This window comes from Triticum aestivum, chromosome 5B (assembly GCF_018294505.1).
Source record: "Triticum aestivum cultivar Chinese Spring chromosome 5B, IWGSC CS RefSeq v2.1, whole genome shotgun sequence".
Classification (NCBI taxonomy): domain Eukaryota; kingdom Viridiplantae; phylum Streptophyta; class Magnoliopsida; order Poales; family Poaceae; genus Triticum; species Triticum aestivum.
The window spans coordinates 254,685,548-254,707,457 of NC_057807.1; the positions used below are offsets into that span (position 1 = coordinate 254,685,548).

General features: G+C 45.7%; 2 protein-coding genes and 1 long non-coding RNA gene across 17 annotated transcripts; all 3 read right to left on the reverse strand.

The window, feature by feature from the left end:
- Positions 1 to 1,078: 1,078 nt before the first annotated feature.
- Positions 1,079 to 5,576, reverse strand: LOC123111235 (PP2A regulatory subunit TAP46). The gene is made up of 9 exons (XM_044531981.1): positions 5,253 to 5,576; positions 5,046 to 5,168; positions 4,850 to 4,936; positions 4,621 to 4,725; positions 4,279 to 4,440; positions 2,989 to 3,024; positions 2,789 to 2,860; positions 1,965 to 2,242; positions 1,079 to 1,466 (listed from the first exon to the last, which is right to left on the reverse strand). The coding sequence occupies exons 1-9, from the start codon at positions 5,397 to 5,399 to the stop codon at positions 1,232 to 1,234; spliced, it is 1,245 nt and encodes a 414-aa protein (XP_044387916.1). The 5' UTR covers positions 5,400 to 5,576; the 3' UTR covers positions 1,079 to 1,231.
- Positions 5,577 to 9,641: 4,065 nt separating this feature from the next.
- LOC123111236 (uncharacterized) lies at positions 9,642 to 14,770 on the reverse strand. Of its 14 annotated transcripts, none has more exons than XR_006454308.1 (6): positions 13,954 to 14,762; positions 13,640 to 13,782; positions 13,397 to 13,536; positions 11,983 to 12,260; positions 11,578 to 11,743; positions 9,642 to 11,175 (listed from the first exon to the last, which is right to left on the reverse strand). It is a non-coding gene; the product is annotated as an uncharacterized lncRNA (long non-coding RNA). The 14 variants fall into 14 exon arrangements; XR_006454303.1 differs by having other exon boundaries at positions 9,642 to 11,743; positions 11,983 to 12,030; positions 12,157 to 12,260; positions 13,954 to 14,757; XR_006454306.1 differs by having other exon boundaries at positions 9,642 to 10,770; positions 10,996 to 12,260; positions 13,954 to 14,770.
- A 2,970-nt stretch (positions 14,771 to 17,740) lies between these two features.
- On the reverse strand, positions 17,741 to 21,555 carry LOC123111237 (uncharacterized). 2 transcript variants are annotated; one of them, XM_044531982.1, is made up of 3 exons: positions 21,188 to 21,555; positions 18,860 to 18,888; positions 17,741 to 18,744 (listed from the first exon to the last, which is right to left on the reverse strand). In XM_044531982.1, the coding sequence occupies exons 1-3, from the start codon at positions 21,247 to 21,249 to the stop codon at positions 17,927 to 17,929; spliced, it is 909 nt and encodes a 302-aa protein (XP_044387917.1). In that variant the 5' UTR covers positions 21,250 to 21,555; the 3' UTR covers positions 17,741 to 17,926. The 2 variants fall into 2 exon arrangements, with proteins under 2 accessions (XP_044387917.1, XP_044387918.1); XM_044531983.1 differs by lacking the exon at positions 18,860 to 18,888 and having other exon boundaries at positions 21,188 to 21,544.
- Between the last annotated feature and the right edge of the window lie 355 nt (positions 21,556 to 21,910).

Sequence of the window (21,910 nt, forward strand, 5' to 3'; positions counted from 1 at the left end):
TGGTTGCTCCTATTCGTTGTGAGAATCTGGATCTGGTGGATATCTTGCACTCTTTCCCGGCCAGCCGTACCTCATTCCCGATGAAGTATTTGGGCCTACCTCTCTCGGTCAAGAATTTGCCAAAAGCTTGGTTGCTCCTATTCGTTGTGAGAATCTGGATCTGGTGGATATCTTGCACTCTTTCCCGGCCAGCCGTACCTCATTCCCGATGAAGTATTTGGGCCTACCTCTCTCGGTCAAGAATTTGAAAAGAATCCACTATCAACCGCTCGAAGACAAGATCGCAGCCCAACTGGCATCATGGATGGGTAAACACGTTGCCTCTCCCGGACGTGTAGTGTTGGTCAAGTCTGTCCTACTCTTATTTGTGAATGTTGCGAATAGCTTATATTTCTTTACGGAGGGGTATTTTATATCCCGCTCCTTTGCTTCATGTTTAGCTTCATACTCGGTCTCTCTTCTCTGAAGTGTATATCTGTTTGTACGTTAAACTTATTCTAGCTCTACTCCTGCGTAGTTATTCTGTTGTCTAGTGTACTTCTGTTGTTAACTTACTAATATATTTTTTTGAGGGATCTGTTGTTAACTTACTAGTTTTGCTATGCATGCTTCTAAGCTATCTACTCTGAAATTATTCCGTTTACTCTGTTTTTCTTTGAATAATTGTTCTGTTTTGAAGAAAATATCAAAATCTTTCATTCACTCCCCTATGATCGATAACTTTGGTCATAGAGTGTCCACCTACCCGACCGCGCCCACCTCCACCCGGATGGCTGGCACCGATGTCCTGCTTGCCACCTTCCCCAAGCCCGGTGCCCGGTACCTGGCATGTCGAGGCCACGGCAGGTTCTCCTCCTGGACTACGAGGAGCTCACCGCCAGAGCCTGGCAGGACTAGAGGTGAAACCGGTTTAGGAAGACCGAATCGTCAGTGTTGATGGCAAGGAGGAGCAATAAGGTCCCTGAGAAAAACTTCAGAGGATACAGATTGGTGGACATCGACAGATCAGAATTAGTTGATTCATGATGTCAAATGCTATATCAATAGAGATATGGATGGCACCTGAAAAAGGGGGATATGGATGAAATAATGCACTTGCACAACATTTCTACAAATAATGTACTCTGGTGATCACTCTTGCAAACGTGAGGGGAAATAACAGAAACGTTATAATAGTATATGAACATCAGCTACATGTGGTATCTTCAGCACAGTGTCGATAGCTTTCAATTTAGCCGCAGGGAGTGAGCTTCTTGTTGCCTGCACCGCGTGGGTTTTCATCCTTCCAGTCATCAAATGCCCTTGCTTTCTCCTCTTCTGCGTCCTCGTCGTCCTGCGCCAAACTAGTGTCATCCTTGTGCCAAGAGGAGCTAGCCTCTTGAATCATCTTGGCAGTTCTTTCTTGCCATTGCTCCATCATTTTCATTTCAGCTAAGCCGGCTTGTTCGATGCTCATTGTCGGCATCCTGTGGTTTCATACAGGCAAAGAGGCAACATAAAATAAAATTTCAACCTGAGAATAATCTCATAGTATAATTTGCAAATGATTCTGCATACTGTCATGACCATACAATGCAAGACGGCTTCAAGGGACAAGATACACAATTGGCCTAGCGTTCCAGGTAAACTGTCTAGTGGTTTCTACCTAACAAGTACTCCCTTCATCCCAGATTATCACAAGCATGACAGAATAACAAACCTACTCCCTCCGTCCGAAAAGGCTTGTCCCAAGCTTGTCCCTCAAATGGATGTATCTAGCACGCTTAGGACAAGCCTTTTCGGACGGAGGGAGTACTAATTAATTACTACCTCTGTAACCAAATATAAGACGTTTTTTGCAGTTCATGCACTACCAGTTGCGACAAGTAGCAATCATCTCACGTTCTGCCATGGTCACCAGACAGCATTAAACATAAACAAAAGCAATGAAGTGTCGAGGCATGTAACAATATACTGAAGCATACCTGAAACCAGGCTGAAAAACTTGTGCCGCCATTCTTTCCCTCTCACTGGTGAGTCCCCCACCAACAAGACTTGCAGGTCCAAATATCAGGGGTTGGTGTTTGTGGTCATGAGCTTGTGAAACACTTGCTCTGCCTTCAATGACATCTTGAGCAAAAGTTGCACAAGTGATTGGAGCAGCTGGTTTGGAATATGGTGCACGGCTGGCAGCATTCTGGTGCCATGCTTCAGCCTTTTGCCTGCGTTCATCTAGCATTTCTCGAGCAAATGCATTTCCATCCTAAACACCGCAAACACACAACTTTGCAATTAATGAAGGAAAACTCCATGTACATGCAGAGATTACTCAAGGGACCCACAAATAATTTTTTAAAAACTCACCGCCTATCCTAGACAGCACAAAAGACACAACTGTACTTAACAGAGAAAACCTCCATGTACCCCCTCAGTTTCTTTTTAGTTAGCATACATGGAGGTTTTCTCCTAAACACCGCGAAGTAAAAAGAAACGGAGGGAGTACATGAAGATATTACCCAAAACAAAACAGACATGCAGCACAGGGGTGGGGGGCGGGGGGGGGGGGCAAAAATTCAGAAACAAACTGTTTAACACATGATAATCAGAAACAAAAATATTTCCAATTGTACATATAAATTAACTTTGGGCCGCATATACAAGAAATGGTATGTACAAAAATGTCAACCACAATTTTTGTAGATGTTATCCAATATGTAAAGCAATAAAACATTGTTTTATAAAATCCACTGAAAGAATCAGTCAAAGATCCTCTCTTATCAAACTTGCCAGTTGTTTCAACAAGTTTTACCTTTTCTTTTCTTTCTTTTACAGCCAGAAGCATCTCTTCTTCCTTCTTTAACATGTCAACGAGATCAAAAGCCTACAAAGGGAAATATAAGTATATACATTCGAAAATCAAATAATATTCTGAAAGACAGCATGTCAACTTAGAAAATAGAAAAGAGCACAAACTGACCACTTAGAAAATAGAAAAGAGCACAAACTGACCTTGCAAAGAGCCAAGGAGATAGTAGCAAGCCAAGCCTGAATCAAAGAAAAAAAATTGATACCGTAAGTTTTGACAGATTACAGAACCAAGGTACCAGATTACATACTCACAGTATAAACTTTGGAACAAACATAGACAAATCACAAAAAGGCTCGTATCGACATGCACAAAAACGAAACTGCAGCACCAGATAATTGGAATCTTTGGTACAAAAATCAGGTAAATAAAATATTTTCACATAACATCAACCAGGCTGCAAATGTATTTCGCTTTGGATCAGTACAAGGATTGAGTGATGAAACTCAGGAATGTATACACAGTAACACGCTAGAATTCGATGTAAGGGCTTAAGGGGCTCAACCAGCGAGCGCACAAAGATATATAAATATGTAATCAGAGTACCAACGAGATATGCTTCTTTGAACAGTTATCTAGAGTTTGTCTATTCACCTTGCATGAGATCGCTCAATGACTCATATAAAAGGACTACTATGGGGAACAGGTGAGCTTCAGAGGGACTTCCTCTGACAGTCATCAGGCGTCTACAAGCAGGATTCACCCAGCCAGATCATGATGGTGGTGTGAATCAGAACAAAATTGCCAAATAAATTGATATTATCTACGAAGATTAGCTAAACCTAGTATTTTGTGCCAATCAAATCTAGTGTGTGCAGTCTGCAATCTATTGAAAGATTAATGCACTTATGTGAAAATGAGAGAAACTAAATGGCATTTAAACAACAGAGAGGATTAAAATTAGAAGACCTGATATAGTGTGCGAAATTTTAGGTCAGGAAATAAAGAACAAAATTCGCATGGTCTTGTTATGCGCTAAAAGGGTCAATTTACAAAATTCTGATCACCCCCTAGAAGGTTTTCAAGAACCTAGCTGGACACATCAAACTCCAGACAATCATTATAACTTGGTAAATCAAATTATTTCCTGTCGAACTGAACAGAGCCTTATAAACTAACTAGTACATGAAAGATACTTCCAGATTTTGGAATACTTTTAAGGATATCTTACAGCTTTAGCATATATGCTGGCATTCCAGTTTAGCAAACAGTGTCTGATTCGAAAATTATTAACAGGCCATGCAAAAATGCTAGCTACTCCCTCCGTTCCTGAATATAAGTCCTTCTAGAGAATCCAATATGGATTATATACGAAGCAAAATGAGTGAATCTACACTCTAAAGTAAGTCTATATACATCCGTATGTAGTCCGTATTGGAATCTCTAAAAAGGCCTATATTTAGAAACAGAGGGAGTAGATGTCTGATGCTAACCTCCCTTTCTTCCTCTCCATCGGCCTCCAAATCATCTTCTTCCCCGGCTTCAATAGGTGCTGATAAAGCCGTTGCTCTCAATGAACGACCGCGCCTTTCCTTTCTCTCTTTGATCTCTTGGAGCTTCGTTTCTGCAGCCTTTTGCCGCTTGAACCTGGCAACCTAAGCTCGAGAATTAAGGCAAGAGAGTAACTTACAGGAAATTAACGAACTTAGATAGAGATATAAGTATCCCACAGTTTGAAGGCTTAGCATGATGGTCGCATCCCAGATTATCATGATTCTCTTGTAAAATGGAAATTATTCAGTGAATCCTAAAGATTTTAGGGTGCAGAGGTAAACCTTTTGTGCTCTTCGGTTTGCCCCTGTTTCAGACTGCCCCTGCCTATATAACTGAAGCTCGTCCTCTGGAATAAGCTCCAATGCTTCACATACAGAAATGAACTCCTGTAGACACCAGCAAGGATGATTAGCACATGATAAATGGGTGATTTAACGATCTGACACCACACAAGAAGACACGCATGATAAGTGCTCGACAAATCAAGCACAGGTAACGTGATGACCTAACCTTCAAATGGTCCTGCGATGCCTTGAGGACCGGAATCCGGTCCTCCTGCTCCACTTGCTCAGTCATTTCCCCAAGGTAGTACGGCACCTGAAGAAACCAAACACGGTAATCACAGGTCGGACCAGCCATAAAACGGAGAGGAAACTCGTCAGATGTGGCGTAAGAGAGGGAGGGAGGAGGGGGACGGGGGCCATACGAGCAGGTACTTGAGATTGGCGGTGGAGACGTCTTCCTTGGTCTCGTTGGAAGAGAAGAGGCCGAGCTTGCTGACCATGTCGTCGCAGCGCCGCAGCAGGTCGACCCCCTTCCGGATCCCTTCCTGCCCAAGCAAAACCGATCATGTGAGGAGGAATCGCGCAGAGCAGCCAAGGGCCGGTGATCTGGAGGAAGGAGCGAAGGGGACCTGGTCGAGGGAGGAGCTGGAGGCGAGCGAGTGGAGGTGGGACGCCCTGTCGAAGAGGGCGGGGAGCGGGAGATCGGCGTCGTCCTCCGCCGCGTGGACGCGCAGCTGCGCCTCCATCCTGTTACTGACGTCCTCCACTTCCCCCATTTTCCAGCGGGCGCCTCGACAGGGCAAGAGCGGGGGCAGAGGGGGTGGGGGGAGATCGCCGGGTAAAACCCTAGGGAGGGGCAGGAGGGCAGAGTCGCCGGGAGAGAGAGGGGCGGAAGAAGACGATGGTGGAATGGAAGTGTCGGGTTTGGTCTGGTCTGGTCTGGCCTGGACGCGGCCAGGGGAAGACATGTGGCTTGGGTTGGCCAATCTGGCGAGTAGAACCGGGGATGAATGTTCGAGAGAATTGTGTTCGAGGGAAGCAAATGTTTGTTTTTTCGTATCCTTTATAAGAAATAGTTGACCCGTTGCGCCAAATGGCGCAGAGACCTGCTGAAGACATGTTGTCGATGAAAATAATTTCATGCTGCAAGAATCTTCAACTAAAGGCATGTTCGCAATGAAAATAGTTTCCTTTACTAAGGACAGGTCATGTATGTACAGTCGGTTTAGTTGTGGTCTTCTAAACTCATATTTGCCTTGAAAAAACACATGGTTGCAGAGTCTCACGTGTTTCAAGTATGAATAAGAACTACAAACTCTTTTTGTACGATTCAAACACATTTTTTAAGTTTTTATTTCTTAGTACATGTTGTCTAAAGTAACACTTGCCCAAAAAGAGAGAAAAGCATACCCCTCTCTTATTATGATTATTATTATTAACAACAACAACAACAACAAAGCCTTTAGTCCCAAGCAAGTTGGGGTAGGCTAGAGGTGAAATCCATAAGATCTCGCAACCAACTCATGGCTCTGGCACATGGATAATAAGCTTCCATGCACCCTTGTCCATAGCTAGCTCTTCGGTGATACCCCAATCCTTCAGGTCTCTCTTAACGGACTCCTCCCATGTCAAATTCGGTCTACCCCGCCCTCTCTTGACATTCTCCGCACACTTTAGCCATCCGCTATGCACTGGAGCTTCTGGAGGCCTGCGCTGGATATGCCCAAACCATCTCAGACGATGTTGGACAAGCTTCTCTTCAATTGGTGCTACCCCAACTCTATTTCGTATATCATCATTCCGGACTCGATCCTTCCTCGTGTGGCCACACATCCATCTCAACATACGCATCTCCGCCACACCTAACTGTTGAACATGTCGCCTTTTAGTCGACCAACACTCAGCGCCATACAACATTGCGGGTCGAACCGCCGTCCTGTAGAACTTGCCTTTTAGCTTTTGTGGCACTCTCTTGTCACAGAGAATGCCAGAGGCTTGGCGCCACTTCATCCATCCGGCTTTGATCCGATGGTTCACATCTTCATCAATACCCCCATCCTCCTGCAGCATTGACCCCAAATACCGAAAGGTGTCCTTCCGAGGTACCACCTGACCATCAAGGCTAACCTCCTCCTCCTCACACCTGGTAGTACTGAAACCGCACATCATGTACTCGGTTTTAGTCCTACTAAGCCTAAACCCTTTCGATTCCAAGGTTTGTCTCCATAACTCTAACTTCCTGTTTACCCCCGCCCGACTATCGTCAACTAGCACCACATTATCCGCAAAGAGCATACACCATGGGATATCTCCTTGTATATCCCTTGTGACTTCATCAATCACCAATGCAAAAAGATAAGGGCTCAAAGCTGACCCCTGATGCAGTCATATCTTAATCGGGAAGTCATCAGTGTCGACATCACTTGTTCGAACACTTGTCACAACATTATCGTACATGTCCTTGATGAGGGTAATGTACTTTGCTGGGACTTTGTGTTTCTCTAAGGCCCACCACATGACATTCCGCGGTATCTTATCATAGGCCTTCTCCAAGTCAATGAACACCATATGCAAGTCCTTTTTTTGCTCCCTATATCTCTCCATAAGCTGTCGTACCAAGAAAATGACTTCCATGGTCGACCTCCCAGGCATGAAACCAAACTGGTTTTTGGTCACGCTTGTCATTCTTCTTAAGCGGTGCTCAATGACTCTCTGCCATAGCTTCATTGTATGGCTCATCAGCTTAATTCCACGGTAATTAGTACAACTCTGAACATCCCCCTTGTTCTTGAAGATTGGTACTAATATACTCCGTCTCCATTCTTCTGGCATCTTGTTTGCCCGAAAAATGAGATTGAAAAGCCTGGTTAGCCATACTATCGCTATGTCCCCGAGACCTTTCCACACCTCAATGGGGATACAATCCGGGCCCATCGCCTTGCCTCCCTTCATCCTTTTTAAAGCCTCCTTGACCTTAGACTCCTGAATTCGACGCACAAAACGCATGCTGGTCTCATCAAAAGAGTCGTCCAGTTCAATGGTAGAGCTTTCATTCTCCCCATTGAACAGCTTGTCGAAGTACTCCCGCCATCTATGCTTAATCTCCTCGTCCTTCACCAAGAGTTGGCCTGCTCCGTCCTTGATGCATTTGACTTGGCCAATATTCCTCGTCTTCCTCTCTCGGATCTTGGCCATCTTATAGATGTCCCTTTCGCCTTCCTTCGTGCCTAACCGTTGGTAGAGGTCCTCATACGCCCGACCCCTTGCTTCACCAACAGCTCGCTTTGCGGCCTTCTTTGCCATCTTGTACTTCTCTATGTTGTGTGCACTCATATCCAGGTATAGGCGTCTAAAGCAATCTTTCTTCTCTTTAATCGCCTTCTGGACATCATCATTCCACCACCAGGTATCCTTATCTTCGCTTCTCCTTCCCCTGGACACTCCAAACTCCTTTGAGGCCACCTTACGAATGCAAGTCGTCATCTTCATCCACACATTGTCCGCATCCCCTCCTTCCTCCCAAGGGCCCTCCTTAATGACCCTCTCCTTGAACGCCTGAGCTACCTCCCCATTGAGCTTCCACCACTTTGTTCTAGCGACTTTAGCCCGCTTATCCCGCTGGACACGAATCCGAAAACGGAAGTCAACAACCACCAGCTTATGCTGGGGTACAACACTCTCTCCAGGTATCACCTTACAGTCTAGGCATGCACGCCTGTGTTCCCTTCTCGAGAGGATGAAATCAATCTGGCTAGAGTGTTGGCCACTACTAAAAGTCACCATATGTGATTCTCTCTTTCTAAAGAGGGTGTTGGCTACAATCATGTTGTAGGCTAGAGCAAAGCTTAAGACATCTTCTCCTTCTTGATTCCTGATGCCATAGCCAAAGCCCCCATGCGCCCCTTCAAAACCTGTGTTAGATGTAAATTCGAAATAAACAATTTCATTTACTTGAAGCACTCGAAGAAAGAGAACTTAGACATACTTTTACGCAATGCTCATTTAACCCGTGAAGGACTACGCAATGCTCATTTAACCTGTGAAGGACAAAAATATTCCACCGTCTCTGAATGATGAACTAAACTAAACAAGAAATATATGCAGTAAATTCATTCAAAGTAGAAAAGGGATCTTACATCAAATAAGGCATTACAACAAACATGGTGTTATCTTAGTAAAAGAAATTACATCATTAGAAGAGAAAAGGGAAGAAAACCAAATATGAGATTGAGATTAATACATCTAGGAGGAGGTCGTAGATATCACTGTGATCATTATGCAGCCTGGGGAGCAAGGATCCATGGTTTTTATATGCCTTGTCCGGCTGCTGGAGTAGGTGACATGGAAATGTCGTCTCTACCATCTCAATGGCTTAGACCCAGGGAGTCGGGTGTTCATCTCGGCCCTTCCCAGCTTCCATCAATGGATTTTTATAGTCAGGGTTAAAGACTAAGAGGCCCTATGCATGTTCAAATATGCGAGTAGCATATACAATACAAATCAAGAAAAAGAAAGAGAAGACCACAAACATTACAAAAACACAATTTTGACAAATTATCTCTATTGTAAAATTGAGGAAGTAACTCATTATTCAAGAGAATCCGTTGCGCCAAATGGCGCAGAGACCCGCTAAAGCCATGTTGTCGATGAAAATAGTTTCATTTTGCAAGGACATATAGCCAAAGACCCGCCGAATCCATATGTGCGTTGGAAAGGAAATCCATGGTTTAGTTGATTTAGTTGTAGACAAGTGCATGTGGTAACAAATTTAAACCGGGGCCCTTAATAAAAAACGATGGATGCTTGCTGTCAATAATAAGATGTATAATAACATTACCCGTTGCGCGAGATGGCGCAAAGTCCCATTTCAAACAAAGAGCTATTTGAAAATAATTGACAATTTGGCAATAATAAGGATCTTTCCAATAATGAAAATTGGAAAAAACATAGCCTCAAACTATGTAATAGGGTTTTCAAAATGCAGGCATTCTCTCCATACAAGATTGACAAGTACCACATCACGAACAAACGTTTACAACAGATATAGAAGTGACAATAAACAAGTTTTTCAAGATTTACAATGAACAGCGTGATTTGGCTTCTTGCTCTAAAATAGAAACATCTGCAGCACTAACTTGGGGACAATCCCACCAATTCAATGACAATGGACATATTTTCTACCCTTCACTCCTTTGCGGCTACCAATCCTTCAGTAATCTGAACACAACATCAGTAATGCCAAGGCAAATACCATGATACTTTGTTCATGATCATCTCCTTATCGAAGAAGTAAATGTAAAACTGGCCTGCAAGATAAAAGCATTTCCCGAATGTACAACCTGGAATCGTCGGTGCTCTTAATATTCAGTTATTGGTAATACTGCAGGATGAAATATAGTGCAAACTCTTATAAATTTTAATACATTCAACAACTAAGATTTTGAGCCATGAGATTATATGCCAATAGTTACATTTAAGCTTATTAGAGCATATATCAATCATAAAAAGGTAGAAAGAATAAGCTTCGGGACACAATAAGGGCTTAAACTACTTATTTGAAAACAGTGAAACAACTCATTAAATCTAACTAATTTTAAATGATCCAGTTTTAAGGATTAATACAGTACAACTAAGAGAAGGCTATATCATCAATCAAGAAGATTCCACCGTATAAACTTGACAATTAGAGACAACTGTCACTGCTCCGTCACATACCATGGTCGACATGAGCAATGACAGGCATGTTATGGATATTTTTTATCCATAATTCCGCGGAGCTCCTCCGTTCTAAACTTCACCATCTTGACTGCTTTTGAATGTCAGACGGGAATACCATTCCTTCTCTAATAATAGCAAGCTATCAGAACCAAGCAATAATATAGTGTGAATAACTGAACATGGAAAGCGACAGTAATATATTAACGATCCTTTAAAGTAATTAAGACCACAATTGTCTACTCAAAGAAAAGTATAGGATTGAAAGCCATATCCCGAAGGGGTGTATACTAAAGCAAAATTTACCAATCAACGGATAGTGACTAATATTATATCATTAGGTGATACCTTAAGTTCCCCTCTGAAAATGTTCTCAATCTCAACATTGTATTACACAATGAACGCCCAGATAGATTTGATGAAGCTTCGATTCTGTACTGGGATAGAGATGGAATATATTTATCTTGCTCAAATATAAATCCAGAAAGTTAGAAAAATTAATAGAAGGACTGCACAAAAATACGAAAGAACCAATACAGCTGATAGGTGCCTTTTCTCCATATATGATATACCTGAGCATGTAACCTATTTTTCTACAAGATCTCTTTGCCTTTCTAATGATAATTTCAAGATTCAAATATCAGATATCGTGCTCACAGATTTGGTGTAGACTGTAGAAAGTGTGATATGACCAGAATATCAGCTGGCATGCTCAATATTGGGGCTGATATGACCAGAATATCAGTCGGTATGCTCAATACTGGGGCTGATATGACCAAAATATAGACCATACTTGATATAAGCAGACAGCCAACACTTTATGCGCATCCACATATACTTGCAAAAAAGAAAGTTAATTGCTCCTTTACTATTTGTATGCATCCATAGTTCCACACATACACTCATTAGAAAAACAGAGAACACTAATTACTCCTCTAGCTTCTCTAGAACATAAGAAACAACAGCTAAAATTTGATCCAGTGGAACCTAGGGCCAGTTCTTTTGGGCAATTCTCCCAGAATTGACCCCCTCCCCAGCTTCTCCCAGAATTGCCACTTAATATTTTTTTACAATTCCTAGCTAGTTAAGGTCTAATTAGCTAGGAATTGTAAAAAAATATTAAGTGGCAATTCTGGGAGAAGCTGGGGAGGGGGTTAATTCTGGGAGAATTGCCCAAAAGAACTGGCCCCTAACACCAGCCCCAACATAAAGGAATATAAACAAAGGAAGGGAAGACACCTTTGTATCATCTAGTGATCTGGACATGTAGTAGACCCAACATTAAGGAATACCCAAAGATAAATGACAACTTGGGCAGCAGCATCCTGCACTATGGTTGTGGTCATGAGGAGATCATAGAGATAAAAACGAATTGTCAAGCTTTCCACCCATACTTGACAAGCACCTAAAAAGATGGAGTTGACATCAGCCATAAATCACAAGTTCGAAGCAAAGAAAGACAATTCCTACAAAACAAGCTAGTGTTTTCAAATTAAGTTTGGTAGTGCACGAAACTTCTTAAATCATCAGGAAATAAGCATCGAAATATTGCTCACTTCAAGATGCTGCAAGTAAAGAACTATAGTTTTGAATATGATGACAACACAATAGAACTTCAATTAAAGATAATAATGCAAAGCACACCTCCACGTGATTGTCTGGGTGAGCGCTTTTCGGGTGGGCAGAAAACAACTTTGTGATGACAACACATACACACGACAAAATGGGTGGCTTGTTAGGAAGTAGGGACACTTTGAATACATTAAAAAATTCAAATCAAGCGCTTGAAAGGCCAAATAATGGTGCAAGGTAACTCACTGTATATCATCAGTTCTTCAAATAATAGATCTATAGAGCAACGAACAAATCCAGAACCACAACTCCTGATAACGCCAATATGCCATATACAACCATGGAAAAACCTGCAGTAGTAGAAATACCGTCATATATTGTCTGTTTAGAGAAACCTACTCGAGAGTGGTAATCTCTAGCAGTTATTTACCTATAGTACTCGCATCGATATCCATGAGCCAAAAAGGTGAAGAGATAAATTGATTTTAGCGGGGACTAATTGGCAAGATGATGTATCTGCCATACATACAACAACTACATACACTTGCATGGATTGTATGCCGTCCCAACTTGAAACGGATGCCCATGCCAGGCACCAGATCAAGCAAAGGAATAAAAGACTCCTCTATAAAGAGGAAAGGAACTCCAGGATGTTTCTTCATGGCAGTCATGTTTGTTATGCTTCATACATGTTGCAAATACATGTATGATCATAGCTGACCAAATTTATTTAATAGGTAATGTGTGATCAAAATGGTGTTAGCAAGGGGTCTGGCGTTGTTGCATTGTTCTACCTATGAGGAAGCATCTCAACGCTGAGCTGTGTCGATGTCTCACATAGTATCGTGCTGGCCAATATGTAGAGGATAGTAACAGCCTACAAACACCATCCTTTTATCCGTGATCTTTCCTAGAGATTCACATGATATTTTTTTTCACTTTGTGTTGTTGTAAGTTCCAGTTTTCCTATGACGCACATTCTACTAATTTACTCTCTCAAGACCCTGGTTGATGCGTTTGTACCAGTTGATACATGCATGTTGCTTTCCTGTTTTCTTGGTGCCTAAAAGATTATATATGCAAATATCCTATTCGTTTCGAAGAAACTGAAAACCCTGCTCATCTCAGCTTTTTGATCGGCTGGAAGTTTTCAGATATATGTCTTACCAATTGCTAAGTCATATTCAATATTGATTTATCCCAACAAAAACTTAGATAATTTGATTAAGTGCAACTGGACATGATCTACCAGGTGTAGTTTTTGTGATCGGGACGATCCGAGAGCATCTCCTGGGCAGTAACAAACAAAAATCCACTTTGCAGAAACTTAGCTGAGGCACCCAACAAACTTTCAAAGACAACAACATTTCTACATGGAAGCCTAGCTAGATCTCAGCATCTGGTGAACTGGAAGAAAAAAAATCCCCTTTATAGGAACCTAGCTAGACATGAACATCTCCTTGACAAGAAGGGTGAAGAAGCTTACCCAACAGAAGAGCCAGAGCACAAACCCGGCACAATCACCATGCATCCTTGGATCCACCGCTAGCATGCTCATTTTCGTCAGGATCTCCTATTTTCCCTCCAAATCTGTCCGTGGCTGAGCACCATGGAAGGACAAGCCCCCTGCATACATAGAGAAGATGAACATCAGCAAGGGTGCTATTCTCCAAAACAAAGATGAACACCATGTATGAAAGAGGAAATGAATGCATCAAAAGGCACACACCTTCACCGGAGATGAATCAAGCAAGATGAGCAGAAGCTCATCACCACACAGAAGTTTCATATTTCAAAAGGACTTGCATATGCAACTTAGCAAACTCCGACTGGCTGCCATCGAGTTGCCCTAAGCCCTAATCCTTCGAAGACCTGAGAACAATCACATAGAACAAGAGGTTAAAAGCCAATGGCAAAAAGGAGTTGATCTTCCTTAGCTTTGGGCTGGTGCTACTGCCACTCTCCTGCTACTGACTCTTCCTTGGATGATTTTTTGAACAGTCATTGGAAGTTTTGGGGAAAAATGGAGAGTGGGAAGCTCACCTTTTTATTGAGGTAGTGGTAGAGGAGGGTGTCAGGGAAGCCTCGGAGGCCGAAGTTGGCCGGCGTTGTACTTCAGATCGCGCACGTGCCATCCTTGGCGACGAGCAAAGGCGCCACTGACGCCTTAACCAACTCGCCCCATCGCTGAGCATTCGGCAGCGACTCGCCGTCATGCCGCAGGCGCCCAAATCGTTGTCGTACGCCGATGCCTGGCTTCCTTTTGTTGCGCTCACCGATGCTCGTCGTCCCCCAGCCGGCGAGCCTTCCCCAACCGCAACCATGCCCACATCTGCCGCTCCTTCAAACCCTGCTACTTCCGTCAGCAGCAGGTAGAACCCTAGCCGCCTCCCCATCTGCCGCCCCGCCCGTCCCGCTCGCCTCCTTCCCACCCGCCCATTCCTTCCCCCGCCTGCCCCCCCCCCCCCACCCCCCAGCGCGCCGCGAGCCCCTCCCTCCTCTTCGCGTTCCGGGCGGCCATGGATGACTCCATGAGCGGGACCACAGCCATCGCGGCGCTCGTGGCCGGCGGCGCACCTCCACGGGGCTCGGGACGTCCACGGCGGCGCGGGCTGTGCATCGAGAGGCGGGGCCGGGAGCATCTCCGCCGCCGCTGCTCCTCTCGCGCTGCGGACAACATAGAGATCAGGAAGGAGAGAGGAGGAGACGAGTGGGTGTGGCGGTGGCAGGGATCCAGGAAGGAGGAGGGAGGAGGAAGAGAGGAATGGGGTGTGGCGGCTGTGAGAGGGAGGAGGGAGGAGTGTGTGGCTGTGGACGGGGAGCTAGGGTTGGTGCGGTCGTGCCCAATGGGCTCCTCGCTCCAGCCCCAGGCAAGCCACGGGACGCGCGACGCGGGGCACGCGAGGAAAGGCTCACCCGGCCGAAAATGACCCAGCCGTTTCCATCCAAGTGGCCACAGCGCCGGCCCACACGTCATCCCTCGCCACGATAGACCGATCGGTAAAAACGAGCACGTTGAATTCCAGCGACGATCGAACGGCCAGTGCTCGTAAAAAAGACCCGGTCAACCCCCATCGAACGGCCAACGAAGGATACCATCGGGGGAGCCTTGTGAGAGCGAGTTGGCTAGCCTCTTTTATGTTTTAAATTATAAACCTCTTTTTATTCAAACAAGGAAAATGATTCAAATCACCTGACCGATAACGACGCGTGCTTTCGCCGGCTCCATGGCCGTCGGATACAATTTTAATCAGATCGTCCGGGAGCAACGTATAGAATAGACTTTGCAACTGACTCGTTGTTGCAATCCCCAACCGTAACGAGTGATGTGTTGCTGAATCTGGATCTGAATCCTCTCGTGAGTAGTTGCCTCCCGTGCTCTCTAGAGCTCCTCGTGAAGCCAAAACCTTCATGTGCTGCTCCGACGCCGCCACCGCTCTGCTCGCCGCTAGCAACACGCCGACAAGGTCGCCGGTCCGCTCGCGACCAGTGGCCATGGCCGCCTGAGCGCGCATATCGGAGCTTCGTTTCGGCCGTCGCCGTCCAACTATGATGCTCCGACCCCATGCTGCATCGCCTCCAACACCGCCATCTCCCCTTCCCCAACCAGGCCGAGCTCCTGCTCGAGGCCATGACCGCAAGCAATGCGATGCGGTGACTTTCCACGACAAGGCATTTGTTGCAAGCAAAAAAGATTTGCAACAATGGGTCAGTTGCAAAAAAAACTGTAACACAACCTTCGTTACAAATATTGTTGCAATGAGACCAGTGTTGCAGAAGGGTTCTCGCAACACGACTTATGTTCCAAACATGACGATGACACTTGACCGGATGATTGCATTAGATCGGACGACTCGTAGAACGGCTGATCTTTTGAAAAGATCCATCGGCGGACGTGTAGCACGGCCCAACAACACAAGGTTTAAAAGAGGCACCCTTTTTAGGTAGCAAACCAAAGATGCCATTATGAATGACTCTGTCGGTGTGGTGACGCCGATTCGTCTGCCACCAATGGTCCGATTTGATACCAACGGTTGAGATTGAGATTGAGAACATTCCCAGGGATGAAAGTGACATACATACTATATATTTTCAAGATTAAATACTATATGACCTCCTTTGGTCTGTAGGATATCTAGAAATTTGCGAGGAAGTCATGCAATGAAGATCAGAACCTAGCAGCTTCGTGTGCACCCCCAAGAGCAGACTGGAGCGTCACATCTATCGGGACAGAAGCCGAAGCAACAGACGAGTAAGGCCAAGAATCACGATGAAGAGTCTTCATGTTGGGTGGGGCCTCATGTATCTCAGATGCTGATGGGGGCCTTTTTTGAAACAGAGGCAAAAGGTTTGCCTCACCTCATTAATAAAGCAGAAGATAGTTGCTCGGTTAATAAACGGAAAACCGTCACAAACCATTGAGCGGCACGCATAATACCACACACCTCACATAGAGGGTCTCGTCAACATCACACATCGGTGTCATCGTCATCACTTCTCCCCAACAGGCCTCATTGCCCTCCCTAGTCTCCGAGTAAGCAACTCTGACTTCTCCGAAGACAAATGTTGACGCAACCCACACCGTAGAGGCTGTGTGAAACACAAGAAACCCTGCGCCAAACTCAGTCACCTGCTCCAAGGACAACACAACTCCGACTCTGAAAGATAGTTCCGAAGGAGAACTATGCAAGGTTGGCGCCGCGGAAGACCACCGAACAGACCACCTGTTGCATGTCATCGTCGCCACAGGGGCCCTGCCACCGCAACTCCGACTTCACCGCAACAAAACAACCCGAGGTAGTCCCACGAACACGCCGGAGAAGAGCCGACTACCGCAACCAATGTCACGTCTCTGACATCGCACAAGCCCATCATCGTTGCCATAGAAGCCTCGACGCCAACACCATCAACTTCCATCGGTCCCACTTGATGATGCCTGGCTCCAAAGACGAAGCCCCCGAGAGGGGATACGATGCTAGAGCACCGTCATCGTCCGATCCCATGGATCTAGAGTTTCCCCCGAAGTTGCGAAGATTGGAACTGAGAGTACCTCGACAATGCCAACAAGAAGGAAACGGTGATTGAAAGTGTCGCCGTCTCTGACTCCGGACACGCCGGAGACAAGCTTTCGCCCGCGTCAGCTTCTCGAGCCCCACACATCATGCATCAGCAAGCCCTCCATCGAGCCACCGAGGTCAAATCTGGCCATCCCGAGTCGAAGCATCACCTCACGCCGCCGTGCGAGCTCGCGCGTGTCAGGTCCGAGCTTGCCCGCCCCTCCCGCACACGCGCGACGTGCGTCTGAGCACCGCGCCGCCCCGCCCCGCCACCTGCCCAGTCCCGCCATGCTTGCCCTACCACCTGCGCTGCCTCACTGCGCCACCCCGAACGCCAAGGCGCCTAAGCTCCTTCTAAGCGGCCGGTCCGCGCCGCGCCACTCCAAGCGGGAGTAGGAGAGGGCCTCGCTGCCGGCGAGCCGCACGGGCTTTGCCCCACGACGCCTGCCGCAGGCAGCAAGGGGAGAAGGGGTGGCTGGTTGTGGCACTGGCGGTGGCTAGGCTGCGCTCCTGGCCACTCGCGGGAGCGAACTAAAGAAGAATTGACCTGTTTCATGCGCCGTTCACAACCACAAGGCCTCGTCATAGACGAGATGGTCCCAACGAAACTCCTGTCAACAATGGCAATTCTTAAGATTGGTACCAACAAACTAGACAACCCACGGAACTTCCAAAACAGAAACATTGCACGAAAGGGAGGTCCATCCGGATCCAGGTGGCAAACCATCTTCCCCCGGAATGGCAGCAACACTCACCAGCAAAAGAACAGGAAGAGAGAAAACAGAACATATCACAAAGAGCAGCAACAAAACCTGACACATCTCCTTACAGGTAAAGCGTTGTTGCAACATCCAACCATTACAAGCTGCAGCTCCGCACAAAAGACACTAGAAAATGCGCATCATTTATCATACAACCAAAACCTTTCCACGGTTTCTCGCACACTCACCGCCACCAACTCAGAAGCCGCGCTCTGCTCGCTGCCCATTTGGCCTATTGTCAAACAGGAACCGCTCGCCATGCCTCCCCCTGTCCCTGTGATCCTGCCATCTGCCCCTCTGGTGGTGGCTCTCAGCCTGGTTCCTCTGCTTGCTGTTCCTCTGCTGGGAGTACCCGCCTCCACTGTTCCTTTTCCTGCCATATGCGCCGCCTGGATCCTGGTAGTATGTGTTATTGTTGCTGGATACTCCATGGGAGCTGCTCCAGTTATTCCCTGGGCAATGGTTGTTGCCTGAGCTGCCCCAACCGGGCTGCGCCAGGGCCTCGCCCCAGCCGGTGCTGATTTTGTTCCAGCTGCTCAGAGGCTCCTGACTCGCTCCCCAACCTGCGTTGGATGCCGAGTTGTCCGCCTCCCACTTGTTCACCTCAGGGGTCGGCTTTTCTAGATAGATGTCCCAGTTCCCTGACTGGTTCTGGGCACACCTGTTATTGGCAGCTACGGCGGGCTCGTTGTCCGCCTCAAAGGGTACCCGCACCTTGTCCAGGTCAGCTACCAACTCGGGGTCGACCTCGCAACGATGGTCGACCTCATCAATGTACAGATCAGGGTTGGGGTAAGGTATATCAGAAGGTTGGCCATGGTAATGAGACCAGAACCTTGATTTTGCGTTCTGGAAATTCTCAAAAGCTCCCGAGTCATCCCACTGCTCTATCTCCTTGTACATATAGGCAAAGTGCTTGTTCTCGCAGAACCTCTGCCACGAAATGCCACCAACAAGACTGCAAAATTCCCTTTCCCATAATGGGACTTGGCATTGATTATCCACGTGACTGTATCCTGTGTGTATCAAAACGATATTAGATTCATGGTGTGAGCACATTAACGCAGGGAAATAAAAGATTCCTGACCTACTGCATTATGGGAACAGAAATAAACAGGAGATGGAACATACTGAGGGCATTCTTTAGCCTGGACAGTATCCTGGGGGAGAAAAAAATGAATTGCTGAGAAGCAGTGCATTCCTGACTTAGACTCAAGTAGGATATGAAAGTACTTGTTGTTGCTTTATACGGGTGAAAGATAAGTCAAACCAAAGATACATCTTTCAACTACACAACTACAACTGTGGCAGAGTAGCAAGTTCAATACATAAAGTATGAATTCAAGTATTTGTTGAACACTCTGATCAAGCATAAGTGGGTTCTATAGTCTGTCATTCTAATTTACGCCAAGTATAGACAACTGTCAAGAGAAATGAACCAGCGCAAACCAGTACTCTGAATTTGTCGAGAATGGCGGCAATAAAGCGATCCTTTCAGAGATCACAGAAAAGGAACTGAATAATTCAAAACAAACTAAACAATGAGTCACTCAAAACACAATTTAAAGGGTTCCATCCTAAAACAACAACATTCCTTCTACGGGTCTGCTCCTATGTAGCCATATGACTACATCTTTAATGGCTATGTCATTTATATAGTAGTAAACTAGTGATAGTCATAATTAGTAGAGTGAGAAAAGAAGTGATCGTGCACCGGCAAAAAGATCATGGTTTTGAGGTCCTAGTGCCTGAAGAAAACATGCACAATGCAGTTACATAAGTAGTGGGTTCCTTGCATATCCTACCATTGCAAGGAGCAAGTTAAAATTTAATGGTCCCACATCTGACAAAGACGCTATACCTCTTTGTTTTCTTTTTTGTTATCACATCGTCAGCCAGCTGACTACAGTTAGTGTTGGCTGACTACAAATAGTGTTAAACAAACATCGGTGCCCGAAACTATTTTGCCGGATAAGACACTCCGAATGCAAGTCGGATTCCAAGTTTTATTAGTTATGTCCTAAAAAAACCTTGCTGAATCGTACACCCAAATCTGAGTTGGATTCCAACACCTGTGTCCATGTCTGAGCAGGCAAGCAACTATTTTGCCGGATAAGACACTCCGAATGCAGGTCGGATTCCAAGTTTATTAGTTATGTCCTAAAAAAACCTTGCTGAATCGTACGCCCAAATCTGAGTTGGATTCCAACACCCGCGTCCATGTCTGAGCAGGCGAGCAACACTGTCTACATTATGGTTTGCAAAAGACATTCCTTCTTCCATGCTCCTTGGAGGAGAAAGTTGAAGCCTGCCTTTAGCCGTTTAGCGTCAATACTCAATACCGTTAACTTCTTCATTTTCCGCACTGCTGTGAATACTGAATAATACTCCCTCTGTAAAGAAATATAGGATTGTTTAGATCATTAATATAGTGATCTAAACGATATTATATTTCTTTACAGAGGGAGTACCATTTTGAGGGAAATGTTCTAAAGGGCGCCCGCCTAGGTGCTAGACACCATCCTCCTGCATTGCTTGCCTAGCATGACTAGTCAGTAGGCGCAACACACTGTCCAATTACTTGACCAGTGCTTTTTAGAGCACATTGAGGTCTTATAATTAACCTGTTTTTATAAAATTTGCGTGTATGAACATTATATCTTTGCCCCTTCCCTCTATATCCAAGCCATTTTCATCTGTGTTTGGGTGTGAAGCGGCCAAGCAACCAATACAAAATTGAGATATGAAAGATGGCATTTTAATTTTGCTTCACCATTTATTTTCTCCCCGTGGATTGGGGGGATGGCGGCGTTTTAAATTTTCTATATCAGCGGAAGACCATGCCAACTATAACAATTATCACTTACATGCACGCGTCTCCCAGAAAGACAGCATTTTGTCATATTGACACTACCTCGGTGAGACTCAAAACCTATTTTTCAGGGAGCAGGCTGCAGCTAAAACATTACTACCCAATTGTATTGTTGTAGATACATAATCTACACCTTGCAACTGCGATACCTTCCCAATGAGACTGGGAGGCTGTTCCCAATAGATGGGTTAGTCAAACAAAGCTAGCATTTTTCTGGCATTCCGGCACAAACTTTTCCAATGGTAAAAACCTAGAACAATTTAAACTAAATGTAAAGCCTAGCCTTACATAGATAATGGGATAATGCACCAGCAACTCTGGTTTAAAGCCTGAAACGGCCGGAGCACACTTCAGCATCCACATGAGTTGTGTGTGTCATTCGCAGGACGGCGCGAACTGAATCTATTTCAAGCACACTATAAGGATCACTACACTGTCTGAATCAAGAAGTAGATGTCTAGATCGGCGAGGTTCTGGCCCGATATAATAAAACCCTAATAGATTGCAACCTAATCTTAATCGGGCCGCACAAACAAAGATGAGAAACGGAGAGAGGGGGATAGCGAACAACCAGTTGCCGTTCGTACCGGAATACGGAGGCGGGGGGCGAGGGTTCGAAGAGGCGTCGTGGTGGCGCTTCGTCGGCCATCGCCGATTGCGACCCCCCATCGCCGGGAGGAGGGGCGCCTATCAGGACCGTGATTCGCCAAGGCTGTCCGCGGCAACAAGCCAGCCGGCCAGCCTAACGGCAGTCGGGAGTGGATTCCTCGTGACCTAGATAGCTCGCCGTGAGGCCAATCGCCGAGCCGTCTGATTGGGGAAGGGGGGGCGCCTGCCCGGGTGCGGGGGTTATAAAGACTGGCGTGGAGGCGGGAGGAGGGGAAGGGGAGGAGCGAGGCAGGGACCGACCGTAAATGGCAGGTGGGTGGAAGAGGAAGGAAATAGAAGCACCACCGAGCATGGAAATATGGGCCGGCTAGGGTACTTCAGAGTTCAGAGTAGAGAAGAGTGACCTTTTTTTTCTTAAGAGGGAGGAAGAGTGACATTTGTTCTGGCCTTCTTGCACGATTTGAGATCAGTGTGCATTGCTAGTTCTCCAAAATAAATTATTGTATAATGCAAAATTCTCGTATGTAAGCAAGATTTTAAAAAAGAGCATCATAACTCCCAACAAAACGTAGGTCCAAACCCTAGCCGTCGGAAGTTGTGGTTCTTGACACCAATCATTTGTGGTTTCTCCTTTCCCGCCGGCCTCGCTAGCGTCAAGTGGGATGGAGAATCTGATCTACCGGCTAGAGTTTGTAGGTTAG